The 26,655-nt window shown below is 50.0% G+C and overlaps 15 protein-coding genes across 21 annotated transcripts in view; 7 read left to right on the forward strand and 8 right to left on the reverse strand.

Moving 5' to 3' along the window:
• The first annotated feature begins 500 nt into the window (after positions 1–500).
• On the forward strand, positions 501–2,805 carry PPTG_02371 (CMGC/GSK protein kinase). The gene is made up of 6 exons (XM_008893436.1): positions 501–782; positions 853–984; positions 1,048–1,480; positions 1,541–1,805; positions 1,873–1,988; positions 2,065–2,805. Exons 1-6 carry the CDS (start codon positions 615–617, stop codon positions 2,187–2,189), a joined length of 1,239 nt encoding a protein of 412 aa, XP_008891684.1. The 5' UTR covers positions 501–614; the 3' UTR covers positions 2,190–2,805.
• On the reverse strand, positions 2,323–4,911 carry PPTG_02372 (hypothetical protein; the record flags this gene model as incomplete). Its single annotated transcript, XM_008893437.1, has 11 exons — positions 2,323–2,634; positions 2,699–2,782; positions 2,856–3,023; positions 3,091–3,294; positions 3,361–3,767; positions 3,826–4,099; positions 4,175–4,288; positions 4,367–4,405; positions 4,489–4,533; positions 4,601–4,738; positions 4,807–4,911. The coding sequence occupies 11 exons, from the start codon at positions 4,909–4,911 to the stop codon at positions 2,323–2,325; spliced, it is 1,890 nt and encodes a 629-aa protein (XP_008891685.1).
• A 114-nt stretch (positions 4,912–5,025) lies between these two features.
• Positions 5,026–9,640, forward strand: PPTG_02373 (hypothetical protein; the record flags this gene model as incomplete). Its single annotated transcript, XM_008893438.1, has 3 exons — positions 5,026–5,162; positions 5,221–5,698; positions 5,786–9,640. The coding sequence occupies 3 exons, from the start codon at positions 5,026–5,028 to the stop codon at positions 9,638–9,640; spliced, it is 4,470 nt and encodes a 1,489-aa protein (XP_008891686.1).
• A 316-nt stretch (positions 9,641–9,956) lies between these two features.
• Positions 9,957–10,106, forward strand: PPTG_20924 (hypothetical protein; the record flags this gene model as incomplete). Its single annotated transcript, XM_008894351.1, has 1 exon — positions 9,957–10,106. The coding sequence occupies one exon, from the start codon at positions 9,957–9,959 to the stop codon at positions 10,104–10,106; it is 150 nt and encodes a 49-aa protein (XP_008892599.1).
• A 213-nt stretch (positions 10,107–10,319) lies between these two features.
• PPTG_20925 (hypothetical protein) lies at positions 10,320–11,582 on the reverse strand. The gene has a single exon (XM_008894352.1). The coding sequence runs from the start codon at positions 11,422–11,424 to the stop codon at positions 11,101–11,103; it is 324 nt and encodes a 107-aa protein (XP_008892600.1). The 5' UTR covers positions 11,425–11,582; the 3' UTR covers positions 10,320–11,100.
• A 712-nt stretch (positions 11,583–12,294) lies between these two features.
• Positions 12,295–13,366, forward strand: PPTG_02374 (hypothetical protein). The gene has a single exon (XM_008893439.1). The coding sequence runs from the start codon at positions 12,369–12,371 to the stop codon at positions 13,185–13,187; it is 819 nt and encodes a 272-aa protein (XP_008891687.1). The 5' UTR covers positions 12,295–12,368; the 3' UTR covers positions 13,188–13,366.
• A 397-nt stretch (positions 13,367–13,763) lies between these two features.
• On the reverse strand, positions 13,764–14,462 carry PPTG_02375 (signal peptidase I). Its single transcript, XM_008893440.1, has one exon. It carries the CDS (start codon positions 14,413–14,415, stop codon positions 13,912–13,914), a length of 504 nt encoding a protein of 167 aa, XP_008891688.1. The 5' UTR covers positions 14,416–14,462; the 3' UTR covers positions 13,764–13,911.
• PPTG_02376 (hypothetical protein) lies at positions 14,441–17,184 on the reverse strand. Its single transcript, XM_008893441.1, has one exon. It carries the CDS (start codon positions 16,756–16,758, stop codon positions 14,572–14,574), a length of 2,187 nt encoding a protein of 728 aa, XP_008891689.1. The 5' UTR covers positions 16,759–17,184; the 3' UTR covers positions 14,441–14,571.
• On the forward strand, positions 16,959–18,178 carry PPTG_02377 (hypothetical protein). Its single transcript, XM_008893442.1, has 2 exons — positions 16,959–17,124; positions 17,197–18,178. Exons 1-2 carry the CDS (start codon positions 17,013–17,015, stop codon positions 17,439–17,441), a joined length of 357 nt encoding a protein of 118 aa, XP_008891690.1. The 5' UTR covers positions 16,959–17,012; the 3' UTR covers positions 17,442–18,178.
• PPTG_02378 (hypothetical protein) lies at positions 17,454–18,951 on the reverse strand. The gene is made up of 2 exons (XM_008893443.1): positions 17,989–18,951; positions 17,454–17,922 (listed from the first exon to the last, which is right to left on the reverse strand). The coding sequence occupies exons 1-2, from the start codon at positions 18,937–18,939 to the stop codon at positions 17,500–17,502; spliced, it is 1,374 nt and encodes a 457-aa protein (XP_008891691.1). The 5' UTR covers positions 18,940–18,951; the 3' UTR covers positions 17,454–17,499.
• Positions 18,952–19,021: 70 nt separating this feature from the next.
• PPTG_02379 lies at positions 19,022–20,623 on the forward strand. 2 transcript variants are annotated; one of them, XM_008893444.1, is made up of 6 exons: positions 19,022–19,129; positions 19,208–19,364; positions 19,425–19,506; positions 19,575–19,778; positions 19,845–19,936; positions 20,001–20,623. In XM_008893444.1, exons 1-6 carry the CDS (start codon positions 19,111–19,113, stop codon positions 20,482–20,484), a joined length of 1,038 nt encoding a protein of 345 aa, XP_008891692.1. In that variant the 5' UTR covers positions 19,022–19,110; the 3' UTR covers positions 20,485–20,623. The 2 variants fall into 2 exon arrangements, with proteins under 2 accessions (XP_008891692.1, XP_008891693.1); XM_008893445.1 differs by having other exon boundaries at positions 19,425–19,778.
• Positions 20,494–22,203, reverse strand: PPTG_02380 (hypothetical protein). Of its 4 annotated transcripts, XM_008893446.1 has the most exons (7): positions 22,108–22,203; positions 21,665–22,039; positions 21,527–21,598; positions 21,365–21,451; positions 21,198–21,294; positions 21,011–21,124; positions 20,494–20,939 (listed from the first exon to the last, which is right to left on the reverse strand). In XM_008893446.1, the coding sequence occupies exons 1-7, from the start codon at positions 22,162–22,164 to the stop codon at positions 20,848–20,850; spliced, it is 894 nt and encodes a 297-aa protein (XP_008891694.1). In that variant the 5' UTR covers positions 22,165–22,203; the 3' UTR covers positions 20,494–20,847. The 4 variants fall into 4 exon arrangements, with proteins under 4 accessions (XP_008891694.1, XP_008891697.1, XP_008891696.1 ...); XM_008893449.1 differs by having other exon boundaries at positions 21,011–21,294; XM_008893448.1 differs by having other exon boundaries at positions 21,665–22,203.
• A 277-nt stretch (positions 22,204–22,480) lies between these two features.
• PPTG_02381 (hypothetical protein) lies at positions 22,481–22,757 on the reverse strand (the record flags this gene model as incomplete). Its single annotated transcript, XM_008893450.1, has 2 exons — positions 22,481–22,577; positions 22,645–22,757. The coding sequence occupies 2 exons, from the start codon at positions 22,755–22,757 to the stop codon at positions 22,481–22,483; spliced, it is 210 nt and encodes a 69-aa protein (XP_008891698.1).
• A 379-nt stretch (positions 22,758–23,136) lies between these two features.
• PPTG_02382 lies at positions 23,137–25,182 on the reverse strand (the record flags this gene model as incomplete). Of its 2 annotated transcripts, XM_008893451.1 has the most annotated exons (4): positions 24,818–25,062; positions 24,404–24,754; positions 24,224–24,343; positions 23,137–24,165 (listed from the first exon to the last, which is right to left on the reverse strand). In XM_008893451.1, the coding sequence occupies exons 1-4, from the start codon at positions 24,887–24,889 to the stop codon at positions 23,137–23,139; spliced, it is 1,572 nt and encodes a 523-aa protein (XP_008891699.1). In that variant the 5' UTR covers positions 24,890–25,062. The 2 variants fall into 2 exon arrangements, with proteins under 2 accessions (XP_008891699.1, XP_008891700.1); XM_008893452.1 differs by having other exon boundaries at positions 24,404–25,182.
• A 105-nt stretch (positions 25,183–25,287) lies between these two features.
• Positions 25,288–26,655, forward strand: part of PPTG_02383 — a 2,238-nt gene continuing 870 nt past the window's right edge. Inside the window, exons 1-5 of one of the 2 annotated variants that reach the window (XM_008893454.1) lie at positions 25,288–25,509; positions 25,584–25,719; positions 25,788–26,098; positions 26,175–26,288; positions 26,352–26,642. In XM_008893454.1, coding sequence (XP_008891702.1) covers positions 25,378–25,509; positions 25,584–25,719; positions 25,788–26,098; positions 26,175–26,288; positions 26,352–26,642 — 984 coding nt within the window. In that variant the 5' untranslated portion in view covers positions 25,288–25,377. The remainder of the gene's footprint in view (positions 25,510–25,583; positions 25,720–25,787; positions 26,099–26,174; positions 26,289–26,351; positions 26,643–26,655) is intronic. The other variant, XM_008893453.1, reaches the window with a different exon arrangement.

Here is a 26,655-nt window from a genome sequence, read left to right on the forward strand (position 1 = left end):
GAAGAGTTTCAGGAAACTCTTCCTGCCATTTTCCTGACGATACTGGTGAAGCTAATTTGGTACAGCAGATGAACATGGAGATAGCCACGAATACTCGCTTGGACCTTTGGTTGCAAACCATTCGCATCTTTTCCATTCCCGTGTTGGCAATCTCAAGTTGAGATTCTCAACAGATCCGGCGACGGATGCTGATAAAGTCTGGGTGTGTACCACGCAAATCACGGTGAGCCATCCGCGCCACGTAACGTGTCATACCGCACTCCGCCCTCCGCCCTCAGCCAGCATATACACGTAGCAGCAAACCGCCACTCTTTCAAACTCCTTCCCATGTTTCTCTTGCCATTGCAACACAAATATATGCTGCTGACAGTCAAAATGTCAAAATGAATTTTGCAATCCTACAAGTTGAAGTTTCCCTCCATCTGTTCTCCACTTCGGATTGGCCTGATTTTCGTCCAATAGCTGTTTGTTATTCCCGCTCGGAATAAAAACGTTCTTGACTTGGATTCAGTATACTCTTCCACCCTCCTTACAAAACCCCCGTCTGTAGAGATAAAAGCCTCCCGAGAGCCGAAGGGGATTTCGCCGCCTCTGCTCGCTCTCCTTCCGCCGCCATGAGCGACTCCAAGCCGCCAGCGTCTAAAGATTCGACGCTCCAGCTCAGCGTGGACGACGAGATTGCAACTGTCCAGACCACAGCGTCCACTACGAAGAAGAAGGAGGATCTGCGTAATGAGAGCACAGGCATCACTGTGGGTGACTCGACGCACACACTGTCGGATGTACGACTCGCAAAAGCTTGAATTTTTGGATATTTTATTTATTTTACCGCCGTATTTTATCAACAAACAGGGCAAAACGATCCATTACTCAGCCGAGAGGATCATCGGCAACGGTTCGTTCGGCGTCGTGTTCCAGGCGACAGTTGAGGAATCTGGCGAGATCGTAGCGATCAAGAAAGTGCTACAGGACAAGCGCTTCAAGGTGAGACTATTTATTTATTTATTTATGTTTTTTTTCTTATTTGTGATAAAATTTCCGTTTTAGAATCGAGAGTTGCAGATTATGCGGCAACTACACCATGTGAACATTGTGCAACTTAAGCATTGCTTCTATTGCAACGGAGAGAAGCCCGACGAGTTGTATCTAAACCTCGTGCTCGAGTACATTCCTGATACGGTCTATGGCGTTGCCAGGCAGCTGCAGAAGGCCAAACAGTACATGCCTGTTGTGCTGGTGAAGCTCTACATCTACCAGATCTGCCGCTCGCTGGCCTATATCCACTCGATGGGCATCTGTCACCGCGATATCAAGCCACAGAACTTGCTGCTTGACCCCAGATCTCACGTGGTAAAGCTCTGTGACTTCGGAAGCGCCAAGGTGCTACAGAAGAACGAGCCCAACGTGTCGTACATCTGTTCGCGCTACTACCGCGCCCCGGAGCTGATTTTCGGCGCCACGGACTACACCACAGCGATCGGTAGGTTGTTATGTTATTTGCTTTTTTTTTTTTCTTAGAATTGACGATGTTTTTGGATAGACATCTGGTCACTTGGCTGTGTGTGCGCTGAGCTGCTACTGGGTCAGCCTTTGTTCCCTGGTGAGAGCGGTGTGGATCAGTTGGTTGAAATTATCAAGGTGTTGGGCACGCCGCAGCGCGAGGAGATCGAAGCCATGAACCCGAATTACACGGAGTTCCAGTTCCCGCAGATTAAAGCTCATTCCTGGAGCAAGATCTTCCGCTCACGAACTCCACCCGAGGCTATTAACTTGCTGTCCAAGATGCTGGTCTACGACCCGAAGCGGTAAGTTTCTTGTATACATATTACTACAATCCAATGGATGATGCTAATACGACTTGTATGTTTACAGACGTGTGAAACCTCTGGAGGCCGCGGCGCATCCGTTCTTCGATGAGCTACGACAGGAAGATCTGAAGCTGCCAAACGACGTACCGCCCCCTGCGCTGTTCAATTTCACCTTGCAAGGTAAGCGGCTGGTCTGGTTTACTGCTCATACTAGCAGGTTGAGTAACTTGTCTGTTGTGTTGCTACAATGGTGCAGAACTTTCGCAGGTGGATGTTAGTACGCGCGAGATTTTAGTACCGGTCCATGAGCGAAACTCAACCAACTGGCCGGTCTTAGAGGACGGCACGTGGCCTGACGCGGCAGCTCAGGGGACGTCCTAAACTCTTGCACACCCGAGCAAAACACGAAAGACCCAAAGGAGACAGCAATCGAGTTGACCGAGGGTGACACAAAATGTATTTTGCTTGTATCTTTTGTGGGTGGCTGTGGTCGTTCAGCTTACTCTTTTGTAGCTTATAAGGTAAGAATGTTTGTCGTCGAACTGCCGTCACTACTGCTCGTCTCGCGAATGCTGGTGAGAGGATGTACTGGCATTTGTCGAAGCAGATGCGCTTCAGGTCCGTTGCGAAAGCCTGCCGATGTGTGCAGCCGTCGATCTCGTGTAGCTGCATCCTGAGCCACACCGAGGAAACTGTCCAAGCCTTCTCTTGATCTACTGCTATAGGAAGTGAACCCCATGGATGTCTGAGGACGTACTCGTGCAGTGTCCTCCACTTTTGCTTGCTGGAAGTGTTCTTCCCACTCCTTTTTCGTGTTTTTGATGCCCTATTTCACAGGTTTTTTCTTAGTACTTTCAATAGTGCAAGCCACTACAGCATCAGTAACGAACATTTCGGATGAGCTCCAGTGAAACTTCATTGTGTAGTATGAGCTCAGTCAGCTCCATGTCGATTAACGAAGATTCATCAAGCAGCTGTGTCAAAAAAAAAAAAAAAACGGAGAGTGAATAAGTGTAATTGTTAGTACCAACGACACTTTGTACTTACCTCTGAGTGAGCTAAACGTTGAGATTGATGTTTCGCTGCTGTTTCGTTTCCGTCTGAAGGTGTTCGTGGAGATTTCAGATCGTTGAGGGATTTTTCAGTCTCTTTTGTTTGGCGCAGCAGCATTTCTCGCAGTCGCGCGTTCTCCCGTTGTAAACTCGCATTTTGTTGCTACGTCCAGACGAAGCATGTTAGAATTAACGAAGGTGCATGTCCAAACATATTTTTACGTCTGTACCTCTAATGACTTGACGCGTTTCGTTTCGAGCATTCTTGCTTCACCAGGGTCCCCTTGAGCGCTGGCTAATTGTTTTTTCAAGTCTCGAATCTCCTCTTGGAGGATCGGAAGGTTATTGTTCTCGGTTTGTAGCTGCTTGTTCTCTTCCAATAGTGACTTACTAACTGCGTCAAGTTGATGATTCTTGCACTTGTCCAGGGTTTCCTACCAAAACAAAGAACTCGGTGAAAAAAATCGACCATTTTAAAGTTAAAACTAACAGATTCGTACCATCAGCACTTCGATATGCTTGAGCAACTTCCGAATCGTAGTGTTCGGGTCCGACGGATCGACACCCAAATGCGACGTCGACACACTTGGAGACAAACTCAGTTTCTTTAAACCGCCAGGGTTTGTTGAGTCCACTGCATCAGCGACAGTAGTTCCCGTTTCGCTTCTTGGCAAAGGGTTGGCACTGCGCATTTTATCGACAAAGCTCGATGTGGTTGGTAGAGAGTTGTCATCTGTGACCTGGTCACTTTCAAGCGTGGAGTTGCTAGTGTTTTCTACACTTGCTGACACACCGCCAGCGTCCTGGGATAAATACTCTAGTAGAATCGGATTATTGTTGAGAAAGTCATCGCGGAACAGACGAACATTGCCACGGGGCATAAGATTACTTGCGAAGGGATCGGTACCTGTATCATAATCAGCGTCAGAATTCTTGTCAATGTAAACATTGGTCGACAAGTGTACCGTTCGAAACCGTAGTTTCCGGAATTGTCGCTGCCAAACTTCCTCGTACTCCGGCAGCAGGTGCTGTAAATGGCCGGGCTCCAATAAATCCGTTGTTTCTCTGTTTTGAGCCCCTGTGCATGGAAGCAAAGAACTCTTCGGTCAACTCTTTGTCGAGCTGAGTAATGTGGTCGCCATCCAGCATTTTGAGACGCGAAAGTGCTTTCACAACTCGGAATTTATATCCTTCTACATCGCGTGAACATGGGTTCCCACCCAAATCCAGTGATCGCAGCTAAATGCCAAATCAGTTTAATTGTTAGATTCCGTGGAGGGCAATGTCAGTCAGTACTTCAGGCTCAAACCGTACCCTCGGTAGGCTACGACAGGTGTGCAATGCTGAATCAAGATCAGTAATGCAATTTCCATACACGGACAGCGTATTAAGCTCGGGAAGTTTACGCAGAGGAGATATATCCACGATCTTGAATAATATTAAATCAGGAAGAAGTACCCGTTAGAATTCGCTCGATATATATCTACTAAACGAGCTTGTTCAAACCTTGTTGTTGGCAATGAACAATTTCTCCAGTCCACTGCACTGCAATAACAATGCAAGTAATAACAATGCAAGAGTAAGATTCCCTGCATTGCTAAGATTGAGTTAAATCACATCACTTTCACCTGTAAATTGTCGAGTCTCTCGATCTGGTTAAAATTCACATTAAGCTGTACACAAGTACAACGCGTCAGGTTAGCCGGTATATCACACAGTTATTCACATTTGGTCGCAAACCTCAATCAGGTTGACCAAATACTGAAAATGTTCCAGTGATGCCAAGCGGTTGTGCGAAAGCGACAGAATCTCTAGCGACGCTAGAGTTTGAGCACAAGTCTCATCTACGTGTGTCAGCTCTTCATCGCGCAGAATCAACTGGAGCCGTAAAAAAAAAGATAAGTATTCTTGCACACAGTGCTCTCTATCCAACGTAAACCCGCCACCTCTTTCAGCGCCACTAAGTCGTAGACTCCCGCCCGATTCATTACCACGTCCGTTGTTAGCGTTAATGTGCCGGGTGTATCCATATTCTCATGATGCACCTCCATCCTGCCAGCTACTATACCAACGACGCTTCAAGATCCAAGAGCAAATTGTGTACACCACACAACTTCAAATTTGTGCACGAAACGACGCGAACGCTAGTGTAGCCATCTTTGACTATGCAGTACCGTGAAGTGGCCACAGCTCCGATACGCCGCCGCCCTAGTTCCCTCGTAGCTCTTGGTGAAGGCGTTAATACGTCAAACGCACAGAGTGACCCTCATGGCAAGGCACAAAGCAAAGTGCCGTGGTACCGGTAAGTTCTAACGAGCTTTTATCGTGGACTTGTACTTACTACTTAATGAATGAACTAGTAACACTTTCGGCGACACGGTTCCTCTTCCAGAGATGCCTCCTGGGCCACTGGCTATGGACCCGCCTATAGTCATCCCGGCGGACATTCGACCGCTAGGTAGTAAACGTCGTTATTTGCGTACAATGCAGCTTTTTGGAGATCCTTTAGTACCGGACGAGGAGAATCGAGAACAAGAGTGTACAGACACAGAATCTTCAGCTTCCCGCCAAATTCCATTGCTGCGCCACCAAAACTCAATGTCCTCAAATCGGCTCATAACGAGTAAGCGAGAACGGAAATTGGTGAGGTCTGAATCACATAAAGACTTGATGGTGAGAAGGAACTCAAACCACTATTTGGAGGAGAAGGAGACATTACCTCGAGAGAATGCCGACGCAGAAAGCCAACATTTACCTTCTACCAATGACGACGAACTTGCCATAACGGTAGATCAAGCACTACCGTCTACAGACAGGACTAGTCCCTCAACACAACTGGTAAAGTTCGCATAGTGCCATGGTGTTCTGTAAATTATTTGTTGTGTATATTATTTAATGGCTTTGTGTGTTGTGTAACCCCTGTAGACTCCTGAGACCGACGTAGAAGCACTTCCCAATCATAATGCCGATCGTAATGGAGAAAACGCCACTGCAAGGGCTCTGCGTCTCCGTCGAATTTCACAAAAAGGAACATTTGACACCCAAGACAACCGCGACTACTTCGGCAAGACTGCAAAGGAGAAGTTCTACGCGCAGTACAAGCAGCTTTATTCCCGACCATATCTGTTTATGGACAGTAAAGCTGCTGTCGGTGTGACTCCTACCCTCGAATCAGGACCGCCACAAGAGAATGAACGTCCACGACAAGATGTTGATGATTCTGAAAGCACGTTCGTCCCCGTGTATCCATCTTCGTTGGAAATGAAACAAGTGAGCGACGAATTGAATCCGCCACGACTCATTTCCAGAGCCTCGTCATTGCTTATGCCGATTGAAAACGCACCAGAGCTGCCACTACGTGATAAACTGTCCCCACGAGCTCACTTCTTGGCCTCCTGTGCAGCGAAAAACCAAGTAGTTGTGCCTTTTCTCATCCGCAACAGAAACACAAAAGTGTTTGATTTCTCGTTCCAATCGCTCGGAGATGCCTCCATTTCAGCTTTTGCCAAGTGCCTCGTGCATGATTTGCCCCACGTAGAAGAGATTAGTGTGCGGGATAATCGCCTGAGTGACGACGGACTAAATGAGTTGCTACAAGCTGTAAGTGAAGGCAGTTTGACAATGAATCTCCGTCGACTGGACATTTCGCAAAACCAAATCGGACCAAAAAGTGCTCAAACACTCGAGTCTTATCTCGTTTCACCGCATTGTACCTTGGAAATGCTCCACGTGGACAACGCTGACATCGACGACCATGAGTGCGCAGCCTTCATGACGGCATTTGAGAAGAACCAGTCGATCAAGCGTCTTTGGATGAGCAGAAATTGCATTGGCAAAGCAGAAAATCTCAACGTTGTACAGCCAAATTTTACCACCGGTGGAGAAGCTATTGCCAAGATGCTGCATGTGAATCCTGTGCTCATACATCTCGATTTATCATGGAATTATTTACGACTAGAAAGCAGCATTGCACTCGCGAATTCCATTCGTGATAATGGTACACTGGTGGAGCTCAAACTTGCATACAATGCGTGTTCGGATGCCGGTGCCATGATGTTTGGTGAGGCTTTGCGCTTCAACAAGAGCTTACAGATGTTGGATTTATCATACAACAGTATAGGCGTGAAGGGGGCCATGGTGTTGGCAAATGCCATTCGTTCAAACCGAACTTTACGTAAACTTCAGCTTAATGGCAACAATATCGGAAGAGAAGGCGGTCAATTGTTCATGGCTGCACTTTGTGCTAACCGAACCGAAGTCGGATGTACAATCGAACTACATGCATGCAACTTGGGCGCTAATATCATGCCCATCGGCACTTCAGCTCCAGCAGTTGTACCTAAAAGTATGAGCCAAAGACCTGCATCGGCAGCATCCGTTGATCGTGGAAATGCTGCAGAATTTAGCGTATTATCATTGCCAGTATATAATGCCAAGTCCACACGAATATTCAGTCCAAGAGAGCCTGCAGGCAGATATTCTCTTAACATGAGCGATGCCTACGACAAAATGATCGCGATGGAGCTTGTGCGTCTATCTACAACACGCAAAGGCTGCCGTTTTCTACGTATTGAGTACAAGTCTCCGACTGCAGCCAAGAGAGCAATTACACTCATTAAAAAGGAGAATCTTGTGGTTGAGCAGCATAAAGGTGCTGGTGCTCACCGCAGCGATGGAGAGGAAACCACCCTCGAAACCAGAGGACTGGATGCATTGTTCTCTAATGTGGATCGAGACAAATCTGGAACTGTGGATCTAGATGAGCTCCTGGCTGTTCTAAATCAAATAGGACTTTTTCCAGAAATGGAGAGTTTATCTGCCATGTTAGAGAAATTTGACTACAACAGATCCGGTTTTCTCGAGGAAGGCGAGTTCAGTGCATTCTTCTTCCACGCTGTTTTCCAGATGATTGATGAGGATCAGTCGGGTAAAATCGACGCAGATGAGGTCGAAGAAGCGTTCAAGATGTTGGGAATCCACAATTATGACGAGAAAGAAATCGAGAACGCAATTACCACGTACGATATCAGTGGAGACGGCGAAATGGAGGAGTACGAGTTCGTCGAGTTCATGAAAGGACAGTTGTTGGAGAGAATTAAGAGTAAATTACTCGGACGAGACGAAGGTAAAGAAGACGATGACCAGGAAAGAGCGCCTCTTGTCTCGCTGTTGGATGCATCGACTCAGAAGCCGTGGATAATCCCCGAAGACGGTCAATTGGAGATCGATTTTGTCTACGATCGCGAAGCATTCGCCACAAACGACGAAGCTTTCCGTCAGGGCAAAATCTCGCGAGTTGGACTTGAACTTTTGATCCGAAATATCACGGAAGTAGCCACTTCCAAAGCTGAACAAGATGACCTCTTCCATGTCGCCATGTACGATTCTGAAATTCGACTTACTGCAGCTCAAGCCTACCAGATCCTCGAAGCTTGTCACTACTTGAAACCTGAAAGCAAGAAAATCGAGACAATTGCGCTATTGCTGCCACAAATGCTAACGGCAAAGGAGGCGCAGATCCTCGTGGCCCGAACGTTGACACTGATGCAACGATGTCGTCTGAAGGCTCGAATGGGCAGTGCGTACTCTGTTGTTCTTGGTAACCCGACAGCACATTATTCGTTCGATTTAGCCAAGCTTAAAGACCGAATTGCATTGAACAAACTGGCCGAAGTTGCTCAGAGTGAAAAACTCTTTTCCAAGCTTCGATCAGGACGCGCTGACACGTCCCAACATGGCAATTGGGAGAATTTTCGCAATGAAGAACTGGATGGCCATAGTATCGTGCTTACCAATACTTTCTTCCACTCACTGCCGCGTCGGGGCAAACTGTGTTTCGACTATGTGAGTACGACGCGTCCCAAGAGAGGCACCACGCAGATCAGTGATCGACGGTTTGACCAGCTTATTGACTTGCTCCAGATGGACGTCGTGCTGCCGGATGCGCTAGGTTCTCTTGGTCCTACTCGAGCTCAGAGAGCTAGAGGACAGCGACAGCCCAAGCGAATAGGAAGGGGGTCTAATGCTGAAGACAACAGCGAAGAAATAGCTGAGCTGACTGGGCTATCGAAGATGAAAATGAAGCGAACGGCGTCCAATGAACAATCCGAGTTCTGGAACAAGACCCGAGCTTCGATCCTTAAGCGCGGCTGGGGCTTTGTAGTAGACCACGCGTACACGTTTCGCCTCACAGGTGCCACAAAGGAGAACGTGGGGCTTAAGCTCGTGCAGATCGAGTCGGCAATCTGCGATCGGTGGATCTCGTGTGAACAGGCCTCCAAGATCATTGCCTGTATGCCAGCATCATTCCACGCTCGACCCGAGACGGCCCGTATCCTGTTCTCGAGACTCATTGACATTCACAATTTCTTTCGCATCTACGACGCTATGTCCAGAGCGGAGCAACAGGTGTGTTCGCACATATTAGGCTGGCTTAACATCATGAATCCCATGTCGCCGGAGCGATTCTACGCGTTAAACTTGTCGATCTACGACGAGCGCGAGATGACCAAGGTCCTGGTAGATTTGGCTATCGGTGAGCCAGGTGAGAACTGGCTGAACCAGAGCTTCTCGCTCGTGCAGGGCGAACCAGGTATCCCTGGATGGAAGCTGCCAACTCGATGGGAAAAGGAAGACAACAAAGAAGGCGGCGTGAACCGCGCAGGCTTCCTCGAGCTGGAATATTATTCAGGACAAGATCGAGGCTGTGCCCCCGTGCTCTCGCTGCGCAAGACGCTCATGAAGCGTGTCCTGTGCGGAACTCGGCTCTACTGCCTGTAAGAGATGAATGACCATCACTCTTTTGGCAGCTTCAATTCCATGCCAATCAGGCAGAAATGGCTGCATCCCGGTCGATTCGACGTCGAAGCAGCTTCAGCGCGACATGTCCTGCAAGGGATCAGGAAGTGGCTACAAATGCGAAATTGAGTGGTGGTAGTGACTCGGGAAAGTGATGGACGAAGATCGTAGCCATTTGCGCAAAAGTGGGGATGAACGCCTGAGTTCGGCCTGGGAACGCTGTTGCATGTTGAAGCGGATGGTCTTGCCAATGACAGCACCAATTTGCTAAGCAACACTGCAGGGCTTCAGCCCATCCATGTCTCGCTCGCATCGGCGTGCCATGAGTCATCGCACGCCACTGCTGGTGTTGGGTGGAGCGATCAAGGCTTCGACACTGTCGACACCTCTCTGGGCTGGAGTCCAGCCATTCCTTGCGTCCCGGACAGCTTCAAATCGGCTGGGATGACAAGAGCGGAGACCGCACGATCTTTCGCGACAGTGTGGCTTCAGCAGCTCCATTCATTTCACTTGGCAATCACTGGTGTTGCCAATGCAACGATGACGAGCTGCGACAACCGGGCAAGCCTTCCTGTCGTCCCACTCGCTCAGTCAGCAGTGGTTGCATTCATTTGACACTCAGCCAGTTGCGCTTCAACGCGTTGCGTTCATCGCGCGAAAATGCGTTTGCCAAGTACTTGGTATATTCTACTATAACATGTTAAACGAAAACGCATTGAATCATCCTGTCGAATTGGCGCTCGGCGCAGTAATTGTGCATGTTGCGATGGCTGTGATCATGTAAGCGAACAGCTCCATCGGTGGCTAGTTTCTGTTGGTGCGTGAAAACGAAGCTATTCACGTTTGACATGCAGCGGTCCTGTCTCCGTGGCATGCCGGCTCTGGCGTCCAATCGCCCCGAGCCGATGCCTCTTTGGCCATGGCGTGTTTGTCCTCAAAACTGTTCTCTTTTTTGCATCGAGTTCTTCAATACCTTCTTCACCTGTGAAGTTATGTTCGTCAAAGTTTTAAATTTGAATTTTTGATGCAAAGCTCAACACGATTTCGAGCGAGTTCGAAAGCTTGCTACAACATCTTGGGCTCGTGTGCAGGCTTTGAATCGCTGAAGTCTTGAACTGTACCGACGAGCAAGCCTACGATACAAAATTCGCGCCGCCCGCCGTCTCTTGTGCTCTATGTCGGTGAAGCACTCGTCAAGGAGCAGAAGCAGGAGCTGCTGCAGACAAGCCGAAGCGAACCCGCTCAGCAGCGCTTCTTCGCGTACATGTGGTGCTCGACATCAATTGTTAGGGGTTAAATGAGCCCGACGCGCAATGTAAATTGTTGGATGCTCAACCAGTTCTCGTCAGCTAGGCCCACTGGCTGCAGCAGCACCCCACTAATTGGCAGTAGTTTCATCTACGCGAGTAGTACATGTACTTCAGACTGGTTGCTGAAGCGATTCACGAAGAGAGACGGTGTTGTGCTGTTGAGCAGATGGCAGTCTTTTTCAGCAAGTGTTGTTTGAAGCAGCACCAAGCGATGTGAAACACCGATGGATAGTCGGCTTTTAGAAGTAGAGCGGCGCGGCGCAGCGACATTGCCTCGGAACAATTCTGTCCCGATGGGAAGGCATCCTTCTTCAAGGCGGTGTCCCAACGGCGTCGTGCCGCGCGGCATTTGCCAACTGAAGCTGCTTGGTTGTTTGACTGCAGAAACGGCAGTTCCTCAATCAATCCAGGCGAGATGCCTGCAGTGGTATTGAGTCGATACCACTGCTTCGTCATGACATTTTCCGATTGTGTGCCGCCTGTAGACACATCGGGGACACACAGCTCGCTTCAACCACGCTGCGATACCAAGCAGCGGAGCCCGCAAGGGCCGAGAACAAGGCGGTCTGAACGACCAGCATTCACGTAGCGAAATGTCTGATTTCACACCGGCTGGAGAACACGTTGTTCTCTTCTCGTCCGGCTAGTTTCTCATGCGAGAAGGAATCAGTTTTAGCGAGAATTCCCTCCGGAGACAACTTCGTCTCCAAGAGCTGAGCCGGCCCACATTGCCAGATTTAGCAAGAACTCTGGCGTTCAACGCACGCATTGATGCTTCACAGGCGCAACGGCGGCACTTCGAGGTGATCGCAATAGTCGCCAACAAGTGGGTCGCTGCAAAAATGCCACGTGTAGCTGGTTGGCTCCAATTTAAACCCTTCTTTTCAATCAAGACGGAGGAGAACAGTGGCAAATCCACAAAGATGCTTGCGAAATGAACCGCAGCCCTCCACTTCCTTCAGAAACTCGACATACAGTAAGTTCCTGTCAGTAACACACAGCGATCATCGCGGGGAAGGATATATAGACAGCGGTAGGAGCGCAATGGTAGCCACTGGCTCACATCGGATTCTGACGGCATGGACAGCAAGCCGTTCACCAGCCGATGCGCAGATACTTCTGAAGTAACCGTACGAATAGGTCATTTTTATCATAACCTGCTAGTTTTAATCTAATAAATAGCAATTATCCTTTGAGATGGGCGGTGATGCGACTGTGCGTGAAAGGGACAGGGAGTGTCTGCGCTGTAGCCATGGCCGGGCCACTTTGTCGTCGTCCCGTCTGTCATTGCTCGTCCAAACTTCGGGTTCCGCTCGATTCACTTTCGGATTCTCCGTGTGTTGAGAACGTCAAGCAGAGGACGAGCGGGAAGCACTTCAATATCAACACTAGCGTCTAGTATGGGTGTTTCGGTGACTGCGTGCGACTCGCCTCTGGCACTACGCGACGTCAGCAGCCCGCAGTCCAGCAAGGAGAGCGGCAGTCCGCCACAGTGGCGCCCCGACGCCGCCAGCGACTCGTGCTTGTGCTGCGGTAACGACTTCTCCATCTGGACGCGCCGTCGTCACCACTGCCGCGCCTGCGGAGAACTCGTGTGCGGTGAGTGCTCACCTTTCTCCGTACGACTGCCAGAACTCGGCTACAAAGGTCGCGTGCGCGTATGCACGCACTGCCACGCGTTGGCCGAGTCCACGCTGGCCACGTCCGACTCAACGGACTCGCTCTCCGGGCTCGAGTCTGCAGCTGCGTCTAGTGAATCCTCGGACAATGAGCAGCTGGGTGACGTCGAGGAGGATCTTGTGTTCCGCGCTGTCGATGTGCTTGCCCAGACCTCACGCGACAAGCGCTCCAAGGTCCAGTACCAGTACTTCGTTCAGTCCGAGGCGGTGAGCTGGCTCATGGACGCTGGCATCATGTCGAACCGTACGGGCTGCGCGGCGCTCTTCATGCGCCTCGTTGACTATGGTTACGTGACTCTCAAGCCATGGAAAGGCTCGGGCCGTAGCGCCTTCTACATCTTGAGTGAGGAGGTGTCCATCGAGAACCGCACTTCCCACTACGACACGGCCATCCATTCGGAGACGAGCAAGTGCCGCAACTGCGCGCAATCGTTCCAGAAGGCGCTCGCTCCAGCCGACGGCTTCTGCTCCATCGACTGCAAGACCAACGCGCTCATCAGCCAGTCGGACTCGGCTCGCATCCGTCGCTTCTGCAATTAAGGCCGCACCCTTCAGTCCCGTGACAAGCATCTCCTTTTTATCTATCGGCGCCCCTGGTGGCGACGTCCGTCCTGTATTATAGACTGTTCGATGTGTATTTACGAAGAATTCATGTAGCTAAGGTGTCGGTGCTAACTTGCACAATTGCACCGCACGATAAGATATTTTTCATCAACGCATTTCTCGTCAATCATTTCATTTGATATGAACAGGTCACCAAGTCTACTGTTGTTGTAACGCTCAGTCAGTACCAGCATCTGGGTCGATCAGTAAATTCAGAGCTGAATATTGGTGGTGTTGCATTCATGATCCAGATCGAAAGTTTACATCATCGCTGTCCGATGATTCATGTAGCTAGAGTTGGCCTTGAGCTGCAAGAGAGCTCGAAGCCAGGCGACCGTCACCGTGACGCGCCGCTACTCACTACTGGCCGGAATTTATCAACTGCTGAGCGTTTCATCGGTGTCTGACGTTGCATAGCAACCAACGATTCGTAGACAACTAATGGCAACTCCTTCCGTAGTTCGGAATCCTTGCAGAGGAATCGTTAGGGGCTCATCAGCAGCAAATTCCAGTGTGCGGTTATACATCTGAACTCTATGGTCACTCACCTGTACCTATGCCGCACTTTGGAGAACATCAATTCAAACGGAACGCAAGCTTTGCAGCGGTGTCAATCCACTGCATTAACCCAAAGCTACTCTAAAACAACTTCTCTTCTCCATCACTGATTTTCTCGATCCTCTTGGTTGACACGGTTTGACAGCTTGGGCTGGACTATCTTCATCTCGCTTGGCGGCCACACCACGGCCATGACGCGCGAGTCGATGAGCGCGAGCGGGACGAAGCCGAACGAGTTGCTATCGTCACTGAAGGTGGGGTTGTCGCCCTCCACCCAGCACCTGCCCACGGGCACCGTACAGTAATCGCCGTTGCTGTCCGTCACCGTATCCCCTTCCAGGGCCACGAGTCTCTTAATCAGATACTCGCCTGCCGCCTCGGGCGATTCAAGCACCACCACGTCTCCACGGCGATAACGATGCCGAAATTGCACCGAGAATTTGTCCAGCAGCACACGGTCACGCACATCGTCCTGGGTTAGCCCGTCGTTAAGCGCTGGCTGCATGGAGCGGCCCTTTACGCTCGCAAGGCTCACGCCCAGCGCGTTCACTGACACGCCCACGGGCAGCCACAGCGCCACCTTAGCTGCGGTCTGCCACACGCCCATCACAATTGTGTTATGCAACAAAAACTTGCCCCGATGATAATTGTCCGTAATTCACTCAGATTTAGATAAATCGTAGTTAATTGCTACTTGGATCACTTCAACATGCAACTTTTCGTATGCAATTTGTTTCTTTTGTAAAAAGTTGCAAGTTTTTGCCTACGAGTCGTTGGAAACTCCGCAGACGTGCATGAACGAATAGAGCGTGGCCACCACGAGGAAGTGCAGCAGCAGGATATAGCCGAACGCCATGTTGCGAGTGATGCGGTGTCCCAATAGCAGCTTGGCGCTTGTCAGCAGGATTTTATCCACCGGGTTGAGATTGGTGAAACGCTGCTGGTTCTCCATCTTGTTAAATTGCACGAACGGATTCATCTTCTCCTCGTACATTCCACGGTAACGCTCTTCGACATCATACGCGCCTGCACTGCCATCTTCCAGTGCAGTAAAGTTCGGCTTAATGCGAGCGCCGCCAGACTTGTCACCACCGTAACTCTGCAGATACCGGATCTTGTGGTACAGCTGCATGTTGTCCGTTTCGAGACGCGCCACCGTGCTCTTGTACGACTGCGCGAGCTCTTCGACGCGGTTCTTCTCGCTCTGCAACTCTTTCATACGCTCACGGAAGCGGTCACGCTGGCCTCGAACGATCTCCAGCATCTTGCTGTCAGACGAAGGGTTCGCACTAGAGGACGCCGTGTCTGCTGTTGTTGCTACCCCATTACCCCGTGAGGAGCCCGAAGTTCCAGTAAATTGGTCCTCCATGGCATCCATGAGGATCTCCGATCCGATATCACCACCAATTACACCGGACGTGCGGTTCCGTCGAGCCTTTTCCAAAGCCGCTACATTCTCCTCGAGGTTGCGAATAAGAGTCGCTTGTTCTCGAATTTTATCGTTGCGATCGTGAAGTTCACCTTGAACAGTTTGCAGTTGCGTCGTTCTAGTTTGAAGCGTCCGCTCGCATTCCTGTAGCGAGTGTTCTAGACGACGTACGCGAGACACAAGGATTTGTTCCACCTCGACAGTAGCTGCTTCCAAACCATCTACAGCGCCGGTGCTCTCTGCTGCATCTGCCGAAGAAGTTTTGCTTTTGTCGTCGTCCTCGTCGACAATATTGTACTCCAATTGTTGCAGAACTCGCAGCTTCCGTGTCACCTCATGGAACTTCTCGATTGTTGGACGCGCCGCCAACTCTGCTTCGAGATCCTTCTGCTTTTGTTGAGCATTCTCCAACGCAGTTTTCAGTCGCTTCGCTTCCTCTACTGCAGCTACACTCGCCGTTGCGTGGGCCTCTTTCAGACGGAATACTTCTTGACGCAGTGCAGCGACGACAGCATCTTGTTCCGCCTGCATCTCCCTCGCTGACTGTAAGCTTTCGCTCCCTGTGTCATCGCTTGGAAGCGCTGATGATTGGGCATTAAAAATCTCAGACGGCGATGAAGCACTGAGTAACTCTTCCAGCTGCTTCTTGAGCTGAACATTCTCCAACTGCAGCGTCTGCGTCAGCAGCGAGTCCTGCGAGATAGCTTCCATCTCGGCGTCAAGAGCATTGCGAGCCAGTCCGGAACGCTGCTTGTGTGCAAACAAATCAGACTGCATCGCATCCATCTTGGCAAACGCCTCACGCAGCTCAGCACGAGAAGCTTCCAGTTGTCGCTCGTAGTCGCGACGCTGTTGCGCCCACTCCAGTCGAGCGTTTTCCAGCTGATCTTCGAGTTCTCTCGTACGTTTCTCTACTTGCTGATGCACTGCATCCTCCCGTTCTCTCTTAGCAGCAGCGACCTGCTCCTCTAAATTCCGAATAGTGATATCCTGGTTCTTCAATGAGGCGAACTCGGCCGCGTATTCCTTAAGCTCCCGCTTCAATTTCTTGTTCTCCTCCGCTAATTCGTCGGTTCCAGAGCTTGACGCTACCATTGCTAAAGCTGGAGCGGGGTCAGGAGCAGCATAGAGACCTTTATACAGCTGGAAGAAGGCGTTCTCTGAGAACTTGGCTCGTCGTGTCAAATTGTCTATCTCCTCTTGGTAAGCCTTGAGAAGAGGCCCTGCACCCGCTGCCTTGTCAGCATCAGTAGCTAGTCGTCGGAATTGCTTGGTGGTCTCTGCCAGCTTCTTACGGGAGCGAACACTCGCATCTTTCTCGCTCTTCATCGTGCTGCCCTGTGAATCCAACAATACGCGTTTACTGTCGAGATCGAAGGCCTTCCAGAACTGCAGCACTGGTAGCACACTCTGTCGACTGGCAGATGAGCGATGACGCGGACGGCTATCGCCCCCGCTGCTGCCTGGAGGCGTCGCTGTCGACTCCTCCGTCATAACCTTATCGCCAGCTACTTGAGCCATTTAACAGCAAATTTTCGCCCGAAAACACTAGTATAAAGTAGATATAGATCTATGGAGGAGATATACAGCAGATGGGGGATTGAGAGGACCTGTAGGGGGCAGGCGAGAGACTTGAAGAGAGCTTCTGCCGTCGAAGCTTCTCTCTTTTGCTGCGTTTGGCGATTTGTTCAGAGCTATTACAAGATGTGCTTTTGTAGAGGGTTGTCTCTATATAGGAACAAAACGATTGCTGCATTTCAATGCAAAAGTGAACGATGGCAATGCGAAGGGGAGTATTGGCGATGCGGACGCTGCGCCAGAGCGGCCATACGGCGTCTTCGGCTGCATCTAGCTGTCGGGTGTTGTCGACACACGTCTCCGTGATCGGTACGACCTCAATTTGTCGCGTGAAATCTAGTGTATCCATGTTGTAATCGATGCTGACGCTGCCGACCGCAGGTTTGCACTGGAAGACGGACGAGACTCGGCTGCGTGAAGTTTTTGAGAGCTACGGAACGTTAGAGGATGCCAAGCTGTTAACACCCGAGCATTCGTCAATGCACCTGTGGGCATCCCTGGTGTATTCAACATTCGACGAGGCGCTGGAGGCGACGAGCGAAATGAACGGCCAGGAACTGGACGGCCGCTTGCTGCGTGTGAGCATCGTGGACCCGCCTACGGAGGGCGGGTCGGGTGCCATGTAACCAACATACTTTTTGATGAAGTGTTAAGTTTGGTGTAGTGTTATTATGCTGCAGTGCTTTACTCGGTAGTAGGCACAGCCCGCGTGTTTTTCCACGCCAAGAGCCCGTGGAAATCATCCTTAACCAGGCCAAGCAGCGTGGCCAGTTTATCGTTTGCACGAGCGGCGCCTACACTCACCCGGGAGATATTCTGTTGCAATCGGTCGCCGGTACGGGCTGCTACAGCTTGGACGAGCTCGTAGTTCTTGTCGTGCATCTCTCGAGCGCGCTGGAAATTCTGGGAAGCTGTGTAGATCTTACCAAGCCGCGCGCACGCATCAGCCTGGTTGACGATGTTCTCAGCTCTCGTTGCGATAGCCACGTATTGATTCAAGAACTCGATGGACAACTGCTGATTGCCGAGCTTCTCGTGTGCTGTTGCCAACGCTGCACAAGCATTGCCCTCACCGTCTGAGTCTCCAATTTGACGTGCTACTGCGAGCTACAGACACACAAAACAATATGTATAAACAACCAGCACAACGCAGTATTGCTTACGATAACGCACATTAGTCTCCAGGAAGGGAAGCCCCTTGGCAGGCTCATTAAGAGCGTTGTAGCAGGTGCCTATCTTGAATTGAGAATGGGCTTGTGCCTCCGGGTTGTGAGCCTTGACCGCACAGTCTAAACGGAGCTTGTACAGTTCAATGGCCTCAAGAAACTGCTTCGCTTGCTCATGACGCAATGCTAGATCCACGTATACTTTACCGAGCTGTTCATATGCCTCGCCACGGAGCTCTTCATCGTCGTCGTGCTCGTACACAACTTTGGCAATGGCCACACAGAGCTCGAGATACTGGCGAGCCTGCTCCAAATCACCCGCAGCGTGGTATCCACTACCAATCTGATTCAGGACGCGCATTTCGCTGATTTGGTCCTTGACAAGTCTTGCAATCTCCAGACACTTCTCGTAGAAGAAGATCATAGTCTTTGTGTCCTGCTTCTCGGCGCAGTACGTGGCTAGACTGTCGTAAGCTGCCATCACGTCCGGGATCTCCCCGCGTCGTTTGCAATGCTCAGCAGCCACTAGTTGATCTCGCAGGAACTCCATCTCTGGCAGCTCTAAAGCACTAAACGCGCCAGTCTTTGCCATTGTTGTCGAAGTGCTTCCGCCTCCGATGTGCTGAGGCGTGGGGTCGTTGCGATGTGTGAGGTAGAAGAGATCTACGTACGATTGCACGTATCCGTCAACGAGTAACTGAGTACAGATACTCTCCTTCATCTTCGCATGCTGCTCGGATTGAGACGTGGCGCCAGTGCTTTGGCCCGTCGGATCCTTCCAGCCATGTTGTCCTGGTGTACTCGGGATAGCACTGGGTCCTCGCATGGGCTGCGCCCTCACAGGCCGTTGCTGAGTCTCACGCACTACGTGCTTCTCATTTCCTGCTGTCTGTCGGTTAGAGCCGCTGCTATCGAGCTGTCGTCTCTCTAACTCTTCCAGGCGCTTCTTACTCGCCATGATGAATGCAACGAGGCAAAGATGGCTACACACACTTGCGTCGTTTCGTGTCCTCGTACTTAGGCAGCACATCGAACTTAGGCGCGATCTAAGCAATTTGTTGCATTGTTGCATTGTTCGTGGAGGTCCAAAACGTGGGGGCATTTGCCGATTGTCATCGCCACCGCAACAATGGCTCAGGAGCGCGAAGGTATCCATCGGAGAAGCCTCCTACTAGTACAGACTGTATTCTCTTCGTTACTTACATTGCACTGTGGTTTGTGGACAGAATTTATTGCCGTGTGCGGGAAGCTCAAACTGGAGGTTCTGGAGCTGCTGCGTACCAAGCACCAGCTACCTCACGACGCTCTCGACTGGGTGGATGAGGTCGTCGAGTACAACTGCATTGGCGGCAAACTCAACCGCGGTATCAGCGTCGTGCACTGGTGAGTTGGTATACTTTTATCGCATTGACCGACAATACTTATTGTTGTTGTGGTCTGCAGCACGCAAGCGATGGCGCCGGGCAAGGAGCTCACCTCCGAGCTCAAGGAGAAGGCCAGTGTTCTTGGATGGTGCATCGAATGGGTAAGTTAGGCTGCAATAGGTTTAAATCGTTATTGTAGGAGCTTATCGGGTATCGTTGTGTTGATTAGCTGCAAGCGTTCTTCCTGGTCGCGGACGATATCATGGACGAGTCCATCACTCGTCGTGGACAACCGTGCTGGTACCGCAAGCCCAATGTGAAGATGATCGCCATCAACGATGCTTTCCTGCTCGAGGCGTTCGTATTCCAGATCCTCAAGAAGCACTTTCGATCGGAGCCGTACTACCTGGATTTGGTCGAAACCTTCCACGACGTAAGTCAAAATCCTCATTATTATTGATAAAAAGTACCATCAGATGATCAATTATGTTGTCTCCAGGTTGTCTTCCACACTGAGATCGGCCAGTTGCTGGACCTGACGTCTCAGCCTCTGGACGGCGAGGTGGACCTGGACCGCTTCACTGTTGAGCGGTAAGTTATACTCAGGATTTTAAACTTTGCAAATGCTGATATTGCTATACTTTCATTCGTGCAGCTACCGCCAGATCGTGATCAACAAGACGGCGTACTACACGTTTTACCTCTCGGCTGCGTGTGCCATGTTCCTGAATGGAGTTGTCGACGAGGCCTCGCACAACCTCGCCAAGAAGATCTGCGTCCGAATTGGCGAATATTTCCAGATCCAGGACGACTTCCTTGACTGCTATGGTGACGAGAAGGTGATTGGCAAAGTTGGAACGGACATTCAGGACAACAAGTGCAGCTGGCTGGTCGTCCAAGCGCTTGACCGCGCGACTCCCGAGCAGAGGGAGACGCTGAAGAAGAACTACGGCCGTAATGACCCCGATGCCATTGCGGTCGTCAAGAAGCTTTACATTGAGCTTGAGCTCGCTACTGTTTACCACCGCTACGAGGACGAAACGTACAAGACGCTCTCGGAGGAGATCGCGCAGGTGACGATCATGCCCTCGGAGGTCTTCAATTTGCTGGTTAGCAAGATCTTCAAGCGCAACAAGTAAGCGTCCAAATTCTGAAACACTGCATTAATAGATTTAGTGCGGTTTGTCACTCCAAAGTAAGAAGAAAAGTAAAGGCAACTATGCCAATGCACATCTAATAGATGAAGTGTACGTGCAACCACGACAATGTCTCAGGTTTTTCTTAAGCTTCCTTGTGCTTGAAAAATAACTATTCTACCGGCTAGCATTGTCCATGATTATTGTTAAGCAGCACGAGACTTTGCTGCTGAAAGAAACAGTAGTAACACTATTCGAACAATCAAATAGTATCTCAACTTGCACATACTGTACTACTACTGCATCTCCTTTGTCTACCAAGTTTTAGCGCTCCGAAGCTGTACTCGAAGACATTGGTTGCGAGGCCTACCGATACAAAGTAATGGGGAAGTTCTCCGTAATCATGTTCCCATTTTCAAACAGAACCACGACGTTGGTCTCGAATTCAACCTTGAAAGCTAGAGAAATAGGACGATAATTGTTAGTTTATCCAAATTTTCGTTCAAAATTTCACAATTCAAGAGCGCACCAGGGGTCAACATTGTAGGACAAGTGAACAAACGTGGGAAAATCATGTAAATAGGGATCGCCATTTGTCGACACACATCGCCCCAACCAATCTGGACATTTTGAATTTCAGTTGCTGTTTTGGCACCACCCAGCACACAACGTCATCAATCGATTCATAAAATACCAAAAACCTCACTGAGACTTACCATCCCTCGCAATTCCTTCAGCGTGAGCCACGCTTTCTACCCGAATCAGCTGCAACTCCACCGACTTGATCGGACTCTTTGCTTCCTCAATTATTATCTGCCATAAACGAAGCGAACCGCAGTAAGGCCCAGCACTAAAATCAACCCAGAATCAAAACTCATCATACCTCACCTGTGAACGGCAAATTCACCGGGCAGTTCGTACGATGAACTTTGCCCGTGATATGAAAATACGGCATCGCTGACAAACTTTGCTGTCATTATTGATACAAAAAGTCAGCGATCAGATCCACGAATGATAACACTGCTTCTGCTATCCAAACACTCACCGGTCGCACGTTTTCCAGCGACTCCGGAGTAATATGGAACTCTTCAGGCGAGTCTGGCAGCGGCTCTCGAAGCTAACATTTTTCAACAATCTCAATGTAAAAATTCACCCGTTCTTCCAAAAATCATCTGTAACTCACCGGAACTTCTACCACGAACTCCAGTGTCTTGTGCAATTTGTTCTTCATGATACCTCGAATACAGTCACAGATGATTTCGTACTTAACTGAAACGTACACCCCGTGATATGTCTCCAGCAGCTCCTGGCCGTCGTTGCCCTGTAGTTCGAACTCGAAGGGGAACTTGGTGATCCCTGGCGGGACTTTTCCCGCTGCAGCCACGGGCAGATGGAAGTATACGAGCTCGAGAGGGGACACGTTGTTGTAGAACGAGTCAAAGAGTCCAGCGCTCTTAGTGGATAGCTGCATTCGGGCACTACCCTCCACCTTCATGGCTAAACCCTGATGGGAGAAACCTTTGGGTGAAGAGATGATCACTTGGCCCTGCACCATCTCCTGTTTGGAGGAGTATGCATGGGTTATATACTGTATGGAAAGCTATTGTGAGTGTGACTGGCACGTACATGGGGATGGAAGATGCGATCGATGCGGTTGAGCTTCACGTCGAGTGTGGAGCTCATGGTGGGAATCTAGATTTGCTTCAAGGAGTTTTCTCTTCGTCATATGATTGGTTAAAAATGAATAGCTACATCTTGGACAGAAATTGAAGTTTCATTTTTTTTTTTACGGTAAGCGAACGCAAATGGTTGATACATGTTCTGTTATAAGTTGAGATCTATGGCCGCAGCTTTAGGCAAAACTGAAGCTGATGAGATGACTGGAGTTTTATCGTAGGATAGTTGGCCAAGTGGCATGTTGGGCGTCTTCGCAGGCTTTTGACCGCTGCATTGAATAGGTGTGCACTCGCTGCGAGGAACGGGTCAACTAGTGTCTTGTTCACGCAGCGGAATTGCGATTGTTTCCTTGAAAAGATCGCGCTCGGAGAGCTCGGCTAACTGGAGACAACACCTTGTCCGTCGGGCTTAGCAGAACTCTGTTCAGGCCAAAGGAAATGAGAAAAGAAGCGGTTTGCAGCGTATAAGTAGCTGATTTCAACGTACTCGTGGAGCTGTCGTACTTGGTCGATAGTGGGGTCTTCGCTCTTGCAGCAGACGAAGAGCAGTTCCTTACGGAAGCGGGTGGCGTCAATCTCTACGTGGCGACTGAGAGTCATTCTATCTCGCCGAGTGCTGGGTTGCTGTTAGAGAGGAAGTGAGACTGCCGATGCTAAATCGAAAATGGCGATATGAAGTGTTCGAGCAGTTTTGTTTTCCTTCGCCGATGACGATTTCGACCAAGATAGTTGCAATTACAGGCCATGAGGACGAAACAGGTGCCGTTTGAGAATTTAAAAGTCGTCCGTTTCTCGAGAAGCACCGGCGGCATCTCCGCCGGTGGACTGCGGTGCTGGCAGAGACGCCTGCAGGTCATTAGCAAAACTCAAAAAGACGTGGAGCAGTTTCATTCTTGCGATACCGTAGCAAGGAAATGATAGTCTAAGTAGGGAAATGCAGACAATTGTTTTGCGGATACAACATGTACACCCCGCTTCGTCATTTGCCACTCAGGATAGTCCTCCGCTCGGGATTTTCTGGCGCATGCGCTGTAGCGTTCGTCGTCGCGGGTGTTACTGTCGTGTCTTGGTCCTTTTCGCTGCTCTCATCGTTGGATTCCTCGCTCACGTCGCTGATGGCACCGTTATTTCTCGCTCTGTCATCCGAGCCGTTGTTATAGAGCTGGGAGCGAGTGCTTGCGCCTCCAGCAAATCGCGTTGCAGAAGGCGGGACCGGAACCAGTCTGCCTTGGATACAATTCTCAGGAATGTCGGCTTGCTCGTCAGTAACATTTTCATCCGGTGACTTAATTGAACCGTCAAGTTGTGAGGAAAGAGGCATCACAAACCCGAGATGATGCAACGCTTCAGTGATCCACCGACCTGCCTTTATCGCGGGCCCCTTTTGCGGAGATTGCGGACCTACTTGATGCTGCTTGTTGCTGCGGTTCATAATTCGCACTTCGCGGTTCGCTAAGAACGGCTGGAAACGCTGATTGGTTTGCTGCGTATTCGCTAACTCATGTAACGCGTGTTTGAGTTTCTTCATGTGCAAGAATTGCACTCGAGCTGCACGTTCTTTTGCGAAAAGTTGCTGATAAAATTGCTCCATCTCAGCACGAGAGTCATCAATTTCGCCTTGACTAGTCTTCAACAATCGCTCGTACTTGGCGTGCTCGGCCTTGTGTCGTTTCTTCATCAATGCAACTCGCTGATGTAGCCGAGTGATTTCTTCTTCCTGGCTGGCGAGAATGGTCTGCACCTCCTCGGATGAAGGTCCTTCCATTAGAGCACCGGTTTCGATACGAACATTGGAGGGACCTGGTGACATACACGTCGATGTGGTCGTCTCAAGCAGTCGAAGTTTTTCACTTAGTCCCTTATTTTTGACCGCCAGATCAAAACTCAGCTGGTGTAACTTGAAGCCTTTCTCGTCTGCTACTCGATACTGCTCCTTGAGCTGCTTGATTCTCTCCTTACAAACTCGTAGTTCCTCTTGCAAAGCACGCTTCTTGGAAGGGAAATCGTCCTGAGATGAACGACGATGGTTAGTACATGCAACAAGAATAGTCGCCTGTAAAATCAACCTTTGAGTTCTGAATGTCTTCGATATTCTTTGTCAACAAACGTTCTGAGTTTTTCAGTGTTCTGTTCTCCTGTAGCAACTCGTCGATTCGCTTTTGTTTCTCTTTCACGCGATTCTCTAACTGCTTGAAAATGACGTTAACCTTTTCAATCTTGCCCTAAAGTGTCAAGAGCAATCTCACCTGAATGATGACATCATTTGTGTAGAATCTCTGGAGTTGGTTGTGCAGCTCAGTATTGATTTTCTTGGCCTGCATCAGCTTCTTTTTTAGCGCTGCGATCTCCACGTCCTTGTCTCCTGCTATGCCAAAATGGCTCTTCGTACCTCGCCGCTTGTTTTGCTGCCGTGATTTCCCTAGACGCGGTAAAGTATGTCCAGTTTCAGCGTCCGAAATTGGTTCACCTTGCTGTTCGGTGGAGGAGGTAGCGATTTCCTCGGCGGGCAGGGTATTCTCTGATTGATCAACACCTTTCTCCACTTCGTCAATTGCCGTTGTCTCTGGGTTGCAAGCCGCTTCTGATTCCCCATCTTCCTATAAACAATAAACTGTGGGCACCTCGAAAAAGCAACATCCCCTTTGCCATCGTATTCCTACCGCAACTTGATCAAATTGCTGCTCCACCTCCAAGTCATCATTGTACTCGTCGCCAGAAGCATCATTCACCATGGCAAACTTGGTCGATAATAATAGTGAAGGCGTTCCAAAGGGCTCCTACTGACGTTGCTGTGTCTGTCCTTATTAACTTTTCCAGAAAACCGCCCACTGATCGTAGAAAAACTGAAGTTTCAAGCTGTAGTGTAGCCATCAGCAACAAGCGCTGCCAAACAAGACATTATCCTATGGATACTTGCTGTAACAAGTATGTTCTCGCAACATCATGTATTCTCCTGACCGAGCAGTCCTGAATGCACTTCAGCATTTCTTTTGTAAACACGTTCAAGACACCTCTCCGACATTTTGCGTCCTCCATGCTGATCACTGGCATCTTTTGCATCTTTTGTGTCGTTTCAACGATATCTGTGTGACGCACACCATCGATCCATAGAATGGCCACTTTCCAAGCAGAAGCAGCCAGTCCAAAGCCAGACCGCTGAAAAGCTGCTAAAATTGCCCACCCACTCGCGAAGAAGCAGTCGACGACCCAAGCGGCGGACATGCTACAGGCACGCATGAAGGCCCCGTACCCCATGTACGATCTGGAGGGCGGCATGGGCGTGCCCGCCAAGGAGTACAAAGCCTCCAAGGGCCACGCCATCAGCCGTCTGCGAGACAATAAGGCGCTGCGAGTGAGACTCCCGACTCAATTGACACGTGCATGCATGACCTTCGACCCCTGCTAACTTCACGAATGTAACCATAGATCGGCGTGAGTCTGTGCGTGTGGTACTTCTTCTCCACGTCCGCCACCTTCACCAATAAGGTGCTGATCAAGGAGCATCATGTATCGGCCGAGATGCTCACGATGTGTCATCTTTTCATCAGCATCATCCTTGACTGTACGAACATCTTATAACGCTGGAAATCGCTGTGGAAAGTAGTAATTAACTTGTGTATATTATGGCAGTTGTGGTGCTGACGTTCCCGAGCTCGCCGACGAATTCTGGAGCCTGGCGCATGCAGCGCGTCCGCATGCGCAGCATCATGTGGATCGTGCCGCTCAGTCTCTTCTCGGTCCTTGCTAAGATGCTCACATACTGGAGCTACAACGCTGTGCCCGTGTCCATCACGCAGACGTGCAAGGCGTCGCAGCCCTTCTTCAACGTGGTGTTGGCCTACGTGGCCTACCGCTCGCGGTTCTCCCTCGCCACGTACTCGAGTCTCGTCCCCATCGTCTTTGGCGTCGTCATGGCTTCCGTGTCTGAAATGGGCATGAACGTGCGTCAAATATTTATCAATTATTTCTTGCAGCACAGGAGTCTTACATTATTTTACTATGATTATTTTTATGCAGGATCTGGCATTTTCAGGGGTAATATTTGCCGTAACGTCGGCACTGCTAGGCGTCATGCAGAGCATGTATGCCAAGTTCCTGCTGCGCCGCCGGATCGTAGTTGACACGGTCAATGTAAGTGCTGTTGATAAAATTTTCGTATTTACTTCTTGAAATCTAACATTTTTTTTTAATCAGCTTCACTTCTACAGCGCGTTCGTGTCTTTTGCCATCAACGCGCCCTTCGTGCTTATGGCTGCTCGTGCTCACCAGGACAACTTCGTAGCAAGTTTCCCGTTCGGCAAAGTCTTGATGTGCAGTTTGATGCACTTCATCGGCAGTTTCTGCTCGTCGTGGGTGCTGGGAGAGGTCTCGGAGCTCACGTTCTCCATTATGAGTACGATGAAGCGCGTGGTCGTCATTCTCAGCGCTGTATTGTACTTTGGCAACCCCGTCACTTTCCAGTCCATTCTCGGCATGGCTCTCGCGGTGCGTTCCTATA

The sequence above is a fragment of the Phytophthora parasitica genome, assembly GCF_000247585.1.
Source record: "Phytophthora parasitica INRA-310 unplaced genomic scaffold supercont2.2, whole genome shotgun sequence".
NCBI lineage: Eukaryota > Oomycota > Peronosporomycetes > Peronosporales > Peronosporaceae > Phytophthora > Phytophthora nicotianae.

Bases quoted from the DNA above. Each gene is read 5' to 3' on its own strand.
- PPTG_02371 (XM_008893436.1), top strand. From the start codon at position 615: ATGAGCGACTCCAAGCCGCCAGCGTCTAAAGATTCGACGCTCCAGCTC. The intron at 1,481-1,540 runs GTAGGTTGTTAT...GTTTTTGGATAG, and splicing joins GGACTACACCACAGCGATCG to ACATCTGGTCACTTGGCTGT. The intron at 1,989-2,064 runs GTAAGCGGCTGG...ACAATGGTGCAG, and splicing joins GTTCAATTTCACCTTGCAAG to AACTTTCGCAGGTGGATGTT.
- PPTG_20925 (XM_008894352.1), bottom strand. From the start codon at position 11,424: ATGACGAAGCAGTGGTATCGACTCAATACCACTGCAGGCATCTCGCCT.
- PPTG_02374 (XM_008893439.1), top strand. From the start codon at position 12,369: ATGGGTGTTTCGGTGACTGCGTGCGACTCGCCTCTGGCACTACGCGAC.
- PPTG_02375 (XM_008893440.1), bottom strand. From the start codon at position 14,415: ATGGGCGTGTGGCAGACCGCAGCTAAGGTGGCGCTGTGGCTGCCCGTG.
- PPTG_02376 (XM_008893441.1), bottom strand. From the start codon at position 16,758: ATGGCTCAAGTAGCTGGCGATAAGGTTATGACGGAGGAGTCGACAGCG.
- PPTG_02377 (XM_008893442.1), top strand. From the start codon at position 17,013: ATGGCAATGCGAAGGGGAGTATTGGCGATGCGGACGCTGCGCCAGAGC. The intron at 17,125-17,196 runs GTACGACCTCAA...TGCCGACCGCAG, and splicing joins GACACACGTCTCCGTGATCG to GTTTGCACTGGAAGACGGAC.
- PPTG_02378 (XM_008893443.1), bottom strand. From the start codon at position 18,939: ATGGCGAGTAAGAAGCGCCTGGAAGAGTTAGAGAGACGACAGCTCGAT. The intron at 17,923-17,988 runs GTGCGTTATCGT...GTGTGTCTGTAG, and splicing joins TTCCCTTCCTGGAGACTAAT to CTCGCAGTAGCACGTCAAAT.
- PPTG_02379 (XM_008893444.1), top strand. The intron at 19,365-19,424 runs GTGAGTTGGTAT...TGTGGTCTGCAG, and splicing joins GGTATCAGCGTCGTGCACTG to CACGCAAGCGATGGCGCCGG. The intron at 19,779-19,844 runs GTAAGTCAAAAT...TGTTGTCTCCAG, and splicing joins TGGTCGAAACCTTCCACGAC to GTTGTCTTCCACACTGAGAT.
- PPTG_02380 (XM_008893446.1), bottom strand. From the start codon at position 22,164: ATGAGCTCCACACTCGACGTGAAGCTCAACCGCATCGATCGCATCTTC. The intron at 21,599-21,664 runs GTGAGTTACAGA...GAAAAATGTTAG, and splicing joins AGTTCGTGGTAGAAGTTCCG to CTTCGAGAGCCGCTGCCAGA. The intron at 21,295-21,364 runs GTATGATGAGTT...CGTTTATGGCAG, and splicing joins ATTTGCCGTTCACAGGTGAG to ATAATAATTGAGGAAGCAAA.